Source organism: Mustela erminea, chromosome 2 (genome assembly GCF_009829155.1).
Source record: "Mustela erminea isolate mMusErm1 chromosome 2, mMusErm1.Pri, whole genome shotgun sequence".
Lineage (NCBI taxonomy): Eukaryota > Metazoa > Chordata > Mammalia > Carnivora > Mustelidae > Mustela > Mustela erminea.
The window spans coordinates 63585308-63600769 of record NC_045615.1 but is presented as its reverse complement, the minus strand read 5'-3'; the positions used below and the strand labels follow the sequence as shown (position 1 = coordinate 63600769).

At 34.3% G+C, this 15462-nt stretch overlaps 1 protein-coding gene across 3 annotated transcripts in view; it reads left to right on the top strand.

Moving 5' to 3' along the window:
• The window catches only part of TBCK (TBC1 domain containing kinase), a 210077-nt gene that overhangs the window by 66116 nt on the left and 128499 nt on the right, over nt 1-15462 (top strand). For all 3 annotated transcript variants that reach the window (XM_032333075.1, XM_032333076.1, XM_032333077.1), the window contains exons 8-11: nt 9142-9203; nt 10272-10333; nt 12644-12792; nt 14138-14276. In XM_032333075.1, coding sequence (XP_032188966.1) covers nt 9142-9203; nt 10272-10333; nt 12644-12792; nt 14138-14276 — 412 coding nt within the window. The remainder of the gene's footprint in view (nt 1-9141; nt 9204-10271; nt 10334-12643; nt 12793-14137; nt 14277-15462) is intronic.

Sequence of the window (15462 nt, the reverse complement as noted above, 5' to 3'; positions counted from 1 at the left end):
TAATGTAGATAAGTATTTTCTTAGCTTCATGATCTAGCCAAGTAAACTAAGTTCTGAAATCAAAATATGAGAATAAATAAACTTCTCTGTAGTAGTTTACCTTCAGACAACATAGCTTAAGTTTTGAGTTTCTATTTGATGAATCATGTGTGAATAATGACTGAGAAGAATATTTTTCCTTATAACAAGCTCATTTAGTTTATATGTATATTAGATCTTAATATTTAATTCAAGTTTACATAAATGTATGTAATCTACTTCAGAGTAGAATAAATTAAGCACATGCAGTAATAAAGGAGAGAAAAATTGATAGAGCACTTTATGTAAAAGAGTGACAAATTGATGTCCATGTTAATAGGGTTTACAAATAAGAATATGTACTGAGGCTCCGTGAGCTCGGAGCGTGGCCAGAGGTCAGGCAGACGGGAGTGAGTTACTGGGCACTGTTCTCTAAGGGCGCACTGAGGAGTGGGGCCCCGGGCTCTCGGCTCCTCAAGGCCAGAGACCAGGAGGCCGCCATTTGTATTCCCGTCCTCCAGAACTCTACGGAAAGCACTCAGGGAACAAAAGCTCCTGAAAGCAAACCCGAGCAGATTACTCAGTCCGGCCCCTGGTAAGGGTGGTGCAATTCTGCCTGGGGCAAAGACACTTGAAAATCACTACAACAGGCCCCTCCCCCAGAAGATCAACAAGAAATCCAGCCAAGACCAAGTTCACCTACCAAGGAGTGCAGTTTCAATACCAAGGAGAGCAGCAGAATTCCAGAGGAGGAGAAAGCAAAGCACAGACTCATGGCTTTCTCCACATGATTCTTTAGTATTGCAGTTAATTTAATTTTTTTTTTCTTTTTCAATTTTTTTTTCTCTTCTTTTGCTAAAATTTTTTTAACTTTTACCCTTTTCTTTTTTAACATTTTATCTAGTTTATCTAATATATATATTTTTTTCTTTTTTATACTTTTTCTTTATTTGTTTTCTTTTTTTAATTGTTTCTTATCTTTATTTATTTTTTTTTCTTTCTGAACCTCTTTGTATCCCCTTTCACCCCCCTCATGATTTGGGATCTCTTCTGATTTGGTTAAAGCATATTTTCCTGGACTTGTTGCCACCCTTTTAGTATTTTACTTGCTCCTTCATATACTCTTATCTGGACAAAATGACAAGGCAGAAAAATTCACCACAGAAAAAAGAACAAGAGGCAGTACGGAAGGCTAGGGACCTAATCAATACAGACATTGGTAATATTACAGATCTAGAGTTCAGAATGACGATTCTCAAGGTTCTAGGCGGACTCGACAAAGGCATGGAAGATATTAGAGAAACCCTCTCGGGAGATATAAAAGCCCTTTCTGGAGAAATAAAAGAATTAAAATCTAACCAAGTTGAAATCAAAAAAGCTATTAATGAGGTGCAATCAAAAATGGAGGCTCTCACTGCTAGGATAAATGAGGCAGAAGAAAGAATTAGCGATATAGAAGACCAAATGACAGAGAATAAACAAGCTGAGCAAAAGAGGGACAAACAGCTACTGGACCACGAGGGGAGAATTCGAGAGATAAGTGACACCATAAGACGACACAACATTAGAATAATTGGGATTCCAGAAGAAGAAGAAAGAGAGAGGGAAGCAAAAGGTATACTGGAGAGAATTATTGGAGAGAATTTCCCCAATATGGCAAAGGGAACAAGCATCAAAATTCAGGAGGTGCAGAGAATGCCCCTCAAAATCAATAAGAATAGGTCCACACCCTGTCACCCAATAGTAAAATTTACAAGTCTTAGTTACAAAGAGAAAATCCTGAAAGCAGCCCGGGAAAAGAAGTCTGTAACATACAATGGTAAAAATATTAGATTGGCAGCAGACTTATCCACAGAGACCTGGCAGGCCAGAAAGAGCTGACATGATATATTCAGAGCACTAAACGAGAAAAACATGCAGCCAAGAATACTATATCCAGCTAGGCTATCACTGAAAATAGAAGGAGAGATTAAAAGCTTCCAGAACAAAAAAACTGAAAGAACTTGCAAACACCAAACCAGCTCTACAGGAAATATTGAAAGGGGTCCTCTAAGCAAAGAGAGAGCGTACAAGTGGTAGATCTGAAAGGAACAGAGACAATATACAGTAACAGTGACCTTACAGGCAATACAATGGCACGAAATTCATATCTCTCAATAGTTACCCTGAATGTTAATGGGCTAAATGCCCCCAATCAAAAGACACAGGGTATGAGAATGGATAAAAAAACAAAACCCATCTATATATTGCCTCCAAGAAACTCATTTTAAGCCCGAAGACACCTCCAGATTTAAAGTGAGGGGGTGGAAAAGAATTTACCATGCTAATGGACATCAGAAGAAAGCAGGAATGGCAATCCTTGTATCAGATCAATTAGATTTTAAGCCAAAGACTATAATAAGAGATATAGTCTTTGGCTTAAAATCTAATTGATCTGATACAAGGATTGCCATTCCTGCTTTCTATATCATACTCAAAGGGTCTGTCCAACAAGAAGATCTAACAATTTTAAATATCTATGCCCCCAACGTGGGAGCAGCTAACTATATAAACTAATTATATAAACCAGCTAACTATATAAACCAATTAATAACAAATTCAAAGAAACACATCAACAATAATTTGAATGAAAGAGGAGAGATCACAACATCAACAATAATACAATAATAGTAGGGGACTTTAACACTCCCCTCACTGAAATGGACAGATCATCCAAGCAAAAGATAAACAAGGAAATAAAGGCCTTAAATGACACACTGGACCAGATGGACATCACAGACATATTCAGAACATTTCATCCTAAAGCAAGAGAATACACATTCTTCTCCAGAATAGATCACATCCTCGGTCCTAAATCAGGTCGCAACCGGTATCAAAAGATTGGGATCATACCCTGCATATTTTCAGACCACAATGCTCTGAAGCTAGAACTCAACCACAAGAGGAAATTTGGAAAGAACCCAAATACATGGAGACTAAACAGCATCCTTCTAAAGAATGAATGGGTCAACCAGGAAATTAAAGAAGAATTGAAAAAATTTATGGAAACAAATGATAATGAAAACACAATGGTTCAAAATCTGTGGGACACAACAAAGGCAGTCCTGGGAGGAAAATATATAGCGGTACAAGCCTTTCTCAAGAAACAAGAAAGGTCTCAGGTACACAACCTAACCCTACACCTAAAGGAGCTGGAGAAAAAACAAGAAAGAAACTCTACACCCAGCAGGAGAAGAGAAATCATAAAGATCAGAGCAGAAATCAATGAAATAGAAACCAAAAAAACAATAGAACAAATCAATGAAACTAGGAGCTGGTTCTTTGAAAGAATTAATAAGATTGATAAACCCCTGGCCAGACTTATCAAAAAGAAAAGAGAAAGGGCCCAAATAAATAAAATCATGAATGAAAGAGGAGAGATCACAACTAACACCAAAGAAATACAAACTATTATAAGAACATACTATGAGCAACTCTACGCCAACAAATTTGACAATCTGGAAGAAATGGATGCATTCCTAGAAACATATAAACTACCACAACTGAACCAGGAAGAAATAGAAAGCCTGAACAGACCCATAACCAGTAAGGAGATTGAAACAGTCATTAAAAATCTCCAAACAAACAAAAGCCCAGGGCCAGACGGCTTCCCAGGGGAGTTCTACCAAATATTTAAATAAGAAATAATTCCTGTTCTCCTGAAACTGTTCCAAAAAATAGAAATGGAAGGAAAACTTCCAAACTCATTTTTTGAGGCCAGCATCACCTTGATCCCAAAACCAGACAAGGATCCCAGCAAAAAAGAGAGCTATAGACCAATATCCTTGATGAACACAGATGCAAAAATTCTTAACAAAATACTAGCCAATAGGATTCAACAGTACATTAAAAGGATTATTCACCACGACCAAGTGGGATTTATTCCAGGGCTGCAAGGTTGGTTCAACATCCGCAAATCAATAAATGTGATACAACACATCAATAAAAGAAAGAACAAGAACCATGTGATACTCTCAATAGATGCTGAAAAAGCATTTGACAAAGTACAGCATCTCTTCCTGATCAAAACTCTTCAAAGTGTAGGGATAGAGGGCACATACCTTTATCAAAGCCATTTATGAAAAACCCACCGCAAATATTCTCAATGGAGAAAAACTGAAAGCTTTTCTTCTAAGGTCAGGAACACGGCAGAGATGTCCATTATCACCACTGCTATTCACTTCTAGTACTAGAAGTCCTAGCCTCAGCAATCAGACAACAAAAGGAGATCACAGGCATCCAAATCGGCAAAGAAGTTAAACTATCACTCTTCGCAGATGATATGATTCTATATGTGGAAAACCCAAAAGACTGCACTCCAAAACTGCTAGAACTTGTACAGGAATTCAGTAAAGTGTCAGGATATAAAATCAATGCACAGAAATCAGTTGCATTTCTCTACACCACCACCAAGACAGAAGAAAGAGTAATTAAGGAGTCAATCCCATTTACAATTGCACCCAAAACCATAAGATACCTAGGAATAAACCTAACCAAAGAGGCACAGAATCTATACTCAGAAAACTATAAAGTACTCATGAAAGAAATTGAGGAAGACACAAAGAAATGGGAAAATGTTCCATGCTCCTGGATTGGAAGAATAAATATTGTGAAAATGTCTATGCTACCTAAAGCAATCTACACATTTAATGCAATTCCTATCAAAGTACCATCCATCTTTTTCAAAGAAATGGAACAAATAATCCTAAAATTTATATGGAACCAGAAAAGACCTCGAATAGCCAAAGGGATATTGAAAAAGAAAGCCAAAGTTGGTGGCATCACAATTCCGGACTTCAAGCTCTATTACAAAGCTGTCATCATCAAGACAGCATGGTACTGGCACAAAAACAGGCACATAGATCAATGGAACAGAATAGAGAGCCCAGAAGTAGACCCTCAACTCTATGGTCAACTAATCTTTGACAAAGCTGGAAAGAATGTCCAATGGAAAAAAGACAGTCTCTTCAATAAATGGTGCTGGGAAAATTGGACAGCCACATGCAGAAAAATGAAATTGGACCATTTCCTTACACCACACACGAAAATAGACTCAAAATGGATGAAGGACCTCAATCTGAGAAAGGAATCTATCAAAATCCTTGAAGAGAACACAGGCAGCAACCTCTTCGACCTCAGCCGCAGCAACATCTTCCTAGGAACAACGCCAAAGGCAAGGGAAGCAAGGGCAAAAATGAACTATTGGGATTTTATCAAGATCAAAGCAAAGGAAACAGTTAACAAAACCAAAGGACAGCTGACAGAATGGGAGAAGATATTTGCATATGACATATCAGATAAAGGACTAGTGTCCAAAATCTGTAAAGAACTTAGCAAACTCAACACCCAAAGAACAAATAATCCAATCAAGAAATGGGCAGAGGACATGAACAGACATTTCTGCAAAGAAGACATACAGATGGCCAACAGACACATGAAAAATTGCTCCATGTCACTCAGCATCGGGGAAATATAAATCAAAACCACAATGAGATATCACCTCACACCAGTCAGAATGGCTAAAATTAACAAGTCAGGAAATGACAGATGCTGGCCAGGATGCGGAGAAAGGGGAACCCTCCTACACTGTTGGTGGGAATGCAAACTGGTGCAACCACTCTGGAAATCAGCATGGAGGTTCCTCAAAATTTTGAAAATAGAACTGCCCTATGACCCAGCAATTGCACAACTGGGTATTTACTCTAAAGATACAAATGTAGTGATCCCAAGGGGCACGTGCACCCGAATGTTTATAGCAGCAATGTCCACATTAGCCTAACTATGGAAAGAACCTAGATGTCCATCAACAGATGAATGGATCAAGAAGATGTGGTATATATACACAATGGAATACTATGCAGCCATCAAAAGAAATGAAAGAAATGAAATCTTGCCATTTGCGACAACGTGGATGGAACTAGAGCGTATCATGCTTAGTGAAATAAGTCAAGCAGAGAAAGACAACTATCATATGATCTCCCTGATTGAGGAAGTGGTGATGCAACCTGTGGGGTTAAGGGGGAGGAGAAGAGTAAATGAAACAAGATGGGATTGAGAGGGAGACAAACCATAAGTGACTCTTAATCTCACAAAACAAACTGAGGGTTGCTGGGGGGAGGGGAGTTGGGAGAAGGGGGGTGGGGTTATGGACATTGGGGAGAGTATGTGCTTTGGTGAGTGCTGTGAAGTGTGTAAACCTGGCGATTCACAGACCTGTACCCCTAGGGATAAAAATATATGTTTATAAAAAATAAAAAAATTTAAAAAAAAAGAATATGTACTGAAAAGTATCAATAAATATCAAATAATAATGAATTATAAATATAATTGCACAAAATGTTACCATATTTACAATGTTTAGTTTCAAATATTGATAATAAGGCTTTTAAGGAGTCTTAGAGATTTCTTAATATGGTCTACAGACTAAACTTAGACTTTATTATTTTTATAATTTTAATTTCAGTGTAGTTAACATACAGTGTTATATTAATTTCAGGTATACAATGTAGTGATTCAACAATGTATAGACATTACTCAGTCCTCATCAAGATAAATGTACTTTTAGTTCCCTCACCTATTTCACCTGCCCCCCCAACTCATCTCCTCTCTGGTAATCATCAGTTTTTTCTCTATAGTTGAGTCTGTTTTTTTTTAAATTTCTTTTTCTTCATTTGTTTTGATTCTTAAGTTCCACAAATGAGTGAGATCATATGGTATTTGTCTTTCTCTAACTATTTCACTTAGCATTATACTCTCCATACCCATACATGTTGCTATAAATGGCAAGAATCTGCTTTTTTTGTAGCTAAGTAATATTCCATTGTGTATATACACACCACATCTTTGTTATCCATTCATATATCAGTGGACACTTGGGCTGCTTCCATAATTTGACTGTTATAAATAGTGCTGCAATAAACATAGGGGTGCATATATCTTTCTGAATTAGTGTATTTTATTCTTTGGGTAAATACCCAGTACTGGGATTACTGGATCATGTTATTTCTATCTTTAATATTTTGAGGAGCCTCCGTGCTGTTTTTCACAGAGACTGTACCAGTGTGCTTTCCTACCAGTAGCACACAAGGGTTCCTTTTTCTCCGCATCCTTGCCAACATTTATTGTTTCTTGTACTTTTTTATTTTAGCCTGACAGGTATGAGGTGGTATCTCATTGAGATTATACTTTGCATTTCCCTGATTATGAATAATATTGAACACGTTTTTCATGTGTCTGTTAACCATCTGTATGTCTTTGGAGAAATGTCTGTTCACATCTTCAGCCCATTTTTAGTTGGATTTTTTTTTAGATGGTGAATTATATAAATTCTTTTTTATTTTATTTTTAAATTACAGTATAGTTAACATACAGTGTTATATTAGTTTCAGGTTTACAATATAGTGATTAAAGAGTTGTTTAAATTCTTTATATATTTTGGAGACTAACCCTTTATCAGATATGTCATTTACAAATATCTTTACCCTCTCAATAGTTGTCTTTTATTTTTGTTGGTTTTTTCCATCACTGTACAAACTTTTTATTTTGATGTAGTCCCAGCAATTTATCTTTGCATTTGTTTCCCTTGCCTCAGGGGACATATCTAGAAAGATGCTGCTACAGCCAGTGTCAGAGAAATTCCTGCCTGTTATCTCTATTAGGATTTTTATGGTTTCAGGTCTCACAGGTCCTTTTTTTTTTTTTTTTTAAGATTGTATTTATTTATTTGAGACACAGAGAGAGCACAAATGGGGAGGAGGAGCAGAGGAAAAGGGAGAAGCAAACTCCCTCTGAGCAGGGAGCCTACTGAGGGGCTCAATCCCGGGACGCTGAGATCATGACCTGAGCCAAAGGCAGTTGCTTAACTGACTGAACCACCCAAGCACCCCTACAATTAGGTCCTTAACCCGTTTTTAGTTTATTTTTGTGTATGGTGTAAGAAAGTGGTCCAGTTTCATCTTTTGCATGTGGCTGTCCAGTTTTCCTAAGACAATTTGTTGAAGAGACTATCTTTTTTCCCATTGCATATTCTTGCCTCTTGGGTGGAAGATAAATTTGGCCCTGTAAGCATGAATTTATTTCTGGGCTTACTATTCTGTTCCGTTGATCTGTGTGTCTGTTTTTGTGTCAATACCATACTGGTTTTTGTTTGTTTGTTTGTTTTTATTAACATATAATGTCTTATTTGTTTCAGGGGTACAGGTCTGTGAATCATGTCTTACACAGTTCACAGCACCCACCATAGCACGTACCCTCCCCAATGTCCATAACCCAGCCACCCTATCCCAACCCCACCACCCCCAGCAATCCTTAGTTTGTTTTCTGAGATTAAGAGTCTCTTATGGTTTGTCTCCCTCTGCAGTCCCATTCTGTTTCTTTTTTTCCCTCCCTTCCCCCAACGACGCCCCACCCTTCCTCTCAAAGTCCTCACATCTGAGAGTCATATGATATTTGTCTTTCTCTGACTGACTTATTTCACTTAGCATAACACCCTCTAGTTCTATCCATGTCATTGCAAATGGCAAGATTTTGGGGGTTTTTGTTGGCTGTTTTGATTACTATAGCTTTGTAGTATTTCTTGAAATCTGGGATCATGATATCTCCAGTTTTGTTCTTTTTCAAGATTGTTTTGGCTATTCAAGGTCTTTTGTTGCTCAATACAGATTTTAAGATTGTTTGTTCTAGTTCATTGAAGTTTGGTATTAATATTTTGATATGAATTGTAAAATGTATACTTTAAATCCCCAGAGATATGTATACATTCTCCAAATTATGTAAATGCAAAAGAGTAATATCTATATGTGCATTACATATATAGGGCGGGAGAGCAAGAGAATCTTTATCTTGAACCACTGCTTTTTGTCATTATTTAAGTGGCTATCTTCTAGTATCTATAATTCAAGTAATATTTAGTATTTAAAGTCTTTATTTTTATCAAAACATGTAACAAAACTTAACAAAGTCACAAGCCTTTTAATATTCCAGGTTCCAAAACTGTATAACACAATTTTTTAAAAAAATTATCTGAGTTCAGTTCTGATAGATAAGAAAAGTAGCATTACTTCATACAATTTTTCTGTTTTATAGATTGCGTAGATGACACTATAATAGTTCTGGCCGAAGAGCATGGTTGTCTGGACATCATAAAGGTTTGTTATTAATCTGTTATTGAAATGTATGTATTTTGTATACTTGAGATCTAACAGCAAGCTATTTTAAAGTTATGTTTATTTCTGTTCAGATTTTTGTTTTTTCATAGAGTGATAAGCTAATATAAATTAGTATAAAGTCCAAATAAAAAGACTTTTTAGAAAAATCAAAATGTCCTAGAATAGCAAACATTTGAGTAAAATATATTTTTAAATGGATCATTTTAAATAATTCTTTTCTTTTTAAAAAATGTTTTATTTAAATTCAGTTTAATTAGCATATAGTATGTTATTAGTTTCAGAGGTAGAATCTAGTGATTTGTCAGTTGCATATGACACCAAGTGCTCATTATATCACACGCCCTCCTTAATGCCCATCAACCAGTTTCCCCTTCCCCACTCCCCTCCCCTCCAGCAATCCTTAGTTTATTTCCTGTGGTTAAGAGTCTCATGGTTTGTCCCCGTCTCTGATCATGTCTTGTTTTATTTTTCCCTTCCCCTTTGCTCCTCTGTTTTGTTTCTTAAATTCCACATGAGTGAAATCATACAACAATTGCCTTTCTCTGATTGACTTATTATTTCACTTAGCATAATACCCTCTAGTTCCATCCACGTTGTTTGCAAATGACAAGATTTCACTTTTTGATAGCTGAATAATATTCTATTATGTATACATACCCCATCTTTTTTATCCATTCATCTGTTGGTGGACATCTGGGTTCTTTCCATAGTTTGGCTATTATGGACACTGATCCTATAAACATTGGGGTCCATGGACCCCTTCAAATCACTATGTTTGTGTCCTTTCAATAAACTTCTAGTAGTGCAGTTGCTGGGTTGTAGGTTAGCTCTGATTTCAACTTTTTGGGGAACCTTCATGCTGTTTTCCAGAGTGGCTGCACCAGTTGGCATTCCCACCAACAGTGTAAAAAGGTTTCCCTTTCTCTGCATCCTTGCCAATATCTGTTGTTTCCTGACTTGTTAATTTTAGCCTTTCTGACTATTGTGAGTAAAATATGTTTTTTTAAATGGATCATTTTAAATAATTCTTTTTTTTTTATTTACCAGGACCTTCCCGAAAATGTGATAAATCTTTTGAAGAAGTGTCTCACCTTCCACCCTTCCAAGAGGTTTATATTATTAAGACTTAGAGATTATGCTGATACCTTTAGTATAAAAGTATTTGTGGTTTTTCTTATTACTTATAATAGTAATGGATTAAATAAGAATATTTACATATATATAAGAATACATAATTGACACTAGTATCATAACTGTTAGTTATGGTACTAATATGTATTAATAAAAGAAGAAAACAGTAATTAAACCACTGTCAGAAAACTGGCACATTCCCAAAGAAGTTACTGGTTCATTTCCTAGTCTCCAATTAGAAAATCGGCTAAATTGTAGATATTCCCAAACATGAATGACATAAGAGAAATTATAACAAAAGCTTATTGGCAATTGTATTTAACCTAAAACTTCAATAAATGGTGAGGTCAACTAATAATTATTGGTAATATAAAAGGATTTCTTATAAGTATTATTATTTGTTTTTATTTGGTGATATCACTGTTAGCCTTACAGTTGTCTTTCCTAAACTCCTTAAGTATATGATATTTGAAAATAATATATTCTAATTAGTCTTTAGAAAAACATCTTTATCAATACATGTTAGGAAGAGTGGAATGATATTAAAAACATAATTTTTATGTTTTTATGTTTAATGCCACATTAAGAGAGGAGGAAGAAAACCAAAAGGCATTATTAGTTTAGAATTTTAATTAAGATATTCAGTAACACAGGTAAATCATAGTCAAGGTAAAAGTAAAAAATGAAGATGCTCATATGTAATAATCTTTGATATATTATAAGATGCAAAAAGCACAAAAGGGAAAAAATTCAACATTTGCGTACAGTCACTTCATTTTTATATACAAGTATTCATCTAGACTCTGCTAAGGATAGATTATTATTTTCTGTACTGGTGGTGTATTTAAGACTTTTAACTGTCCCCTTGAATGTGTGCCATTATTCTAGCAAATTTTTTAAGGATCATTTTCCAGCGTTTATTTTTGTGCTTTAGAAAAATCAAACACATTGCCAGTCGATATTTAAGATTTTATTTACTTCACATTTGTCAACCACAGATCCGTGTATAAGTAACTTAAAGAAACATTGGTTTTTTATGGTTGATTGCTGGTTATTTAATGGGCAATTTGAGTTAGTGATAGTTCCTTCAGTATGCTGTAATATCATCCATGACACAAGTTTCTAAGTACATTTTGCCATAGTTAATTTGGTTGGACCCACTGACAATAATGTTAATTGAAAATTTGGCAGATAACCAGGGAAATAATCATGGTTAGCTAAACTAAAAAGAAAAATGCACATGAAATGTTGCAAACTATGAGTCTTTTTTTCATATTGAAGCAAGCATATTCTTCTAAATGTAGGTGCAGATATTTCTAAATGTAGATATATTAAACTCCACATCATAAAATGTCTTCTCGAATCATATTTTTACCAAAAAAAAAAAAAAATGCCTGATGTGCTATTGTGTTTATTTAACTCAGGAATCAACAAACTCTTTTTGGTAAGGACCAGATAGTGAGTATTTTTTACTTCATGGACCATAGTCTGTAACAGCACTGATCTTGTAGCTTAAAAGCAGCCAAAGACAATAACTTAAAGACAACTTAAATGACTTAGTGTTGCTATGTTCCAATAAAACTTTACTTTTAGATACTGAAACTTGAGTTTTGTATAATTTTCACATATCCAAAATAATAGTATTTTGATTTTTTCAACTATTTAAAAATACAAAATCTATTTTTAGCTCATGAACCAGATAAAAATAGACAGTAGGTGAATTTAACCCAAGAGCAATAGTTATCTGACTCATGATATAAACTATATGCTAGCTCTTATCATTTTTTTCTTACATTAAGAAGCTCTGTAGAAATTTGTTATTTTTCTTCTAATTTTTTTCCAAAGCCACAAGATTCATTTCACACCATATTCAGAAACAGGCCTACATCATATAATACAAAAGCCATGTATTATGAAAGTTTTACAAAGTGTCTTATCAGATTTTTCAATATAAGAAGATTATTCATATTTGCAGTGATCTTTTTTCATAGCACTATTTTCAAAATTAGGTAAGGCACTGGCTAATTTGGCACCACTGTGATATATGGGATTTCTTACTTTTGAAGAGAGTAATGAGACACACAAATCAGGGAATGAACATTAAAAGGTCAGCATTACACAGCAATTTAAGAAAAAAAGTTGATTTACCCTGGTAAACATAAATTATAATTAAATCATTTGAAAAGTAATTTTCTACATTTTATAACTTTTTAAATAAGTGATGCCAAGGATTTCTAATGATGAAATTTGTATCTCATTCCTACTGTGTGTTTTAAATTTTTCTCAAGGCCAACTGCCAATGACTTAATGCAGGACAAGGTATTTAGTGAAGTGTCACCTTTATATACTCCCTTTACCAAACCTGCCAGTCTGTTTTCATCTTCTTTGAGATGTGCTGATTTGACTCTGCCTGAGGATATCAGTCAGCTATGTAAAGGTAATGATGAATAAGACCAAAAACAGTGTTTTATTTTTAAAGAAAGTACCTTTATCCTACTTTTAGTTTTGTATTTACCAACAACATATATATTACACTAGTAAGGCTTTATGGATACCTGTCTGGGAATTCAGAGATAATTTTGGATTTGCTTAAAATATAACCACCTAACTTTTTTTCTTTTTTTTCTCTTTCTTTCTTTTTTTTAATAATTATTTTTTATTTTTTATAAACATATAATGTATTATTAGCCCCAGGGGTACAGATCTGTGAATCACTGGGTTTATACACTTCACAGCACTCACCATAGCACATACTCTCCCCAATGTCCATAATCCCACCACCCTCTCCCTATCCCCCTCCCCCTGGCAACCCTCAGTTTGTTTTGTGAGATTAAGAGTCTCTTACACCACCTAACTTTTTAATCCTTTAAATTTAACTTGCTTTGGAGAAAGAACTTTTAAGAATTGAGGAAGTAGCACCAAAAAAATTCATTATGCAAACCAAAGTCCTATTTTCATCTCAAATCTTAATGCCAGTATTGCTTTCTAATTCCCAGTGGAATTTCCACTACAACATACATATATCATATTCTACATAATTTATTATAAATGATCTCTAAAAATTATATTATCGGTAGGAGTCCATACCGTTATATTCCACATTGTAAGAGAATATCAGCTTTTTTCTTTTCATTCATCTATAAAGATTACCATTCTCAGAATGTGTGTTTTAGTGGCACCAATAATATTTTTACATTGAAGAGTTATCAAGATGTAAGTCGTGGCAAGAAATATTTATTAAGCGTTCATTCAGTCAAATATTTTTTTGAGTTCCTGCTATGTTCCATGCACTATAACTTCAAGTAACATTCATGCCAAATGGAGAGGCAGATAAACATTTATATTACTATTATACATAAATTCAATATGAACATAGTGCAGTAGAATCATAGTGTGCCTGAGACAGTAAGAAAGACTCTTCAGAAAAGGCAACAATTGCCTCAAGACATGAAGGATGGGATAGTTTGTATTAGTTAACTGTCCAAGTGCTTTTTTCTGCCCTTATCCCTTCCCCACAGAGCCTGATATATAGAATATATTTCCCATATAACTCTAATATAGAGGGTAAAAATTCTTTTTTTTCTCAAAGAAACTGAATGTACATCCAATATGTATATCTGCATTTCATCCTTTGTGCAGTTTATAGTATGAATGTTCTTATTAAAGGGATTCTTGCTGTGTTCTTCAGTTAATTTTGAGAATATCAGCTATTATTGCCTATTGCCTTTTGATAAAAACAAAAAGTATGATAGCTATGATTCTTTTCCATTTGCTATTAATAGATATAAACAGTGATTACCTGGCAGAAAGATCTATTGAAGAAGTGTATTACCTTTGGTGTTTAGCGGGAGGTGACTTGGAGAAAGAGCTTGTCAACAAGGAGATCATTCGGTCTAAACCACCTATCTGCACACTCCCCAAGTAAGGAAAGAAAGTTTCTCTTAGAAGTGAAAAACATTTAGTAATAACATTTTTATTTATTTTGGGATTTCTTTGCTAGACATTCCGATTAAGTGATTATGAAAGCAACTGGAAGTCAATACCTTGGTTTTTTGGCTGAAGCTTTTATTTGAAGAATTCACATTAACATTTTATTATTTTTAATAAATTTTTAAATATTTTAATACATAATTTGCTTTCTGATCTATTTGAAGTAGGTCCATTATTATGGAATAGCTTTAATAATTGATGTTCAAAAATGAAAAATGTACAAGTCAGAAAGAATAGTAATTTCGAGAGAGTTAATAAAGTAGACTAGTGTGCCTATTATAAGTAACTTTTTTATTTCCAGTTACAATTGTAAATGTACTCTATGGCCTCATTGTCCTAGAGATCATCATGGTACTAAATCACTGTTATGAAAACTATAGAACCGCATAAGATCTTCGACATCATCATATAAATTAGACTGAAAGCTAATTAACAGTACAACTCTAAGGACCAAAATTGTTACTGTTCCATTGCTGTTTGTATTTATTCGTAAAGATGTGAACCTAAATCTCTTAAGTTTCCACCAATGCTTTAAAATTTTAATTTTAGATTTTACTACTAGATTTGATCATTGTAGATAACAATAAAAGTTACCTGCTGATCATTTTTTTCTTCACATGTTAAATTTTTAGGTTAATTATTTGAGTAGACTACTGGGTCTCTATATTTTCCCCCTTAAACTGATTTTTCAGTCAATTTTATTTCTCACACATTGAATTAAACAGAACACTGGGAAATAAGATGATGGAAATTTCAAGGTATATATAAATTCTCAAAATTATTTCTCTGAAATCCTAAAGAAATTTTATGCATTTATTATTCACTATTCTTTCTCCTGAGAAGTTACTATCATGATTTTTGTTTCTTCTTCTATCATTTCTCACTCATAGAAACTTCCTCAGGAGCACATACGCATATTGTCAAGAGAGTAATTTTAGCATTGAATCTGCATGAGCAAAGAGAATAATTCACACTCTTGTATTCCTAAAATACTTTCTATTTGTATACTGTATTCATATGAACTCAATTTATATTTAAAAATTGGAATTGTTTGGTGAAATATAAACATATTAAATACATATTTTTAATTAATTCATTTAGTCTAAAATTTCTTTCT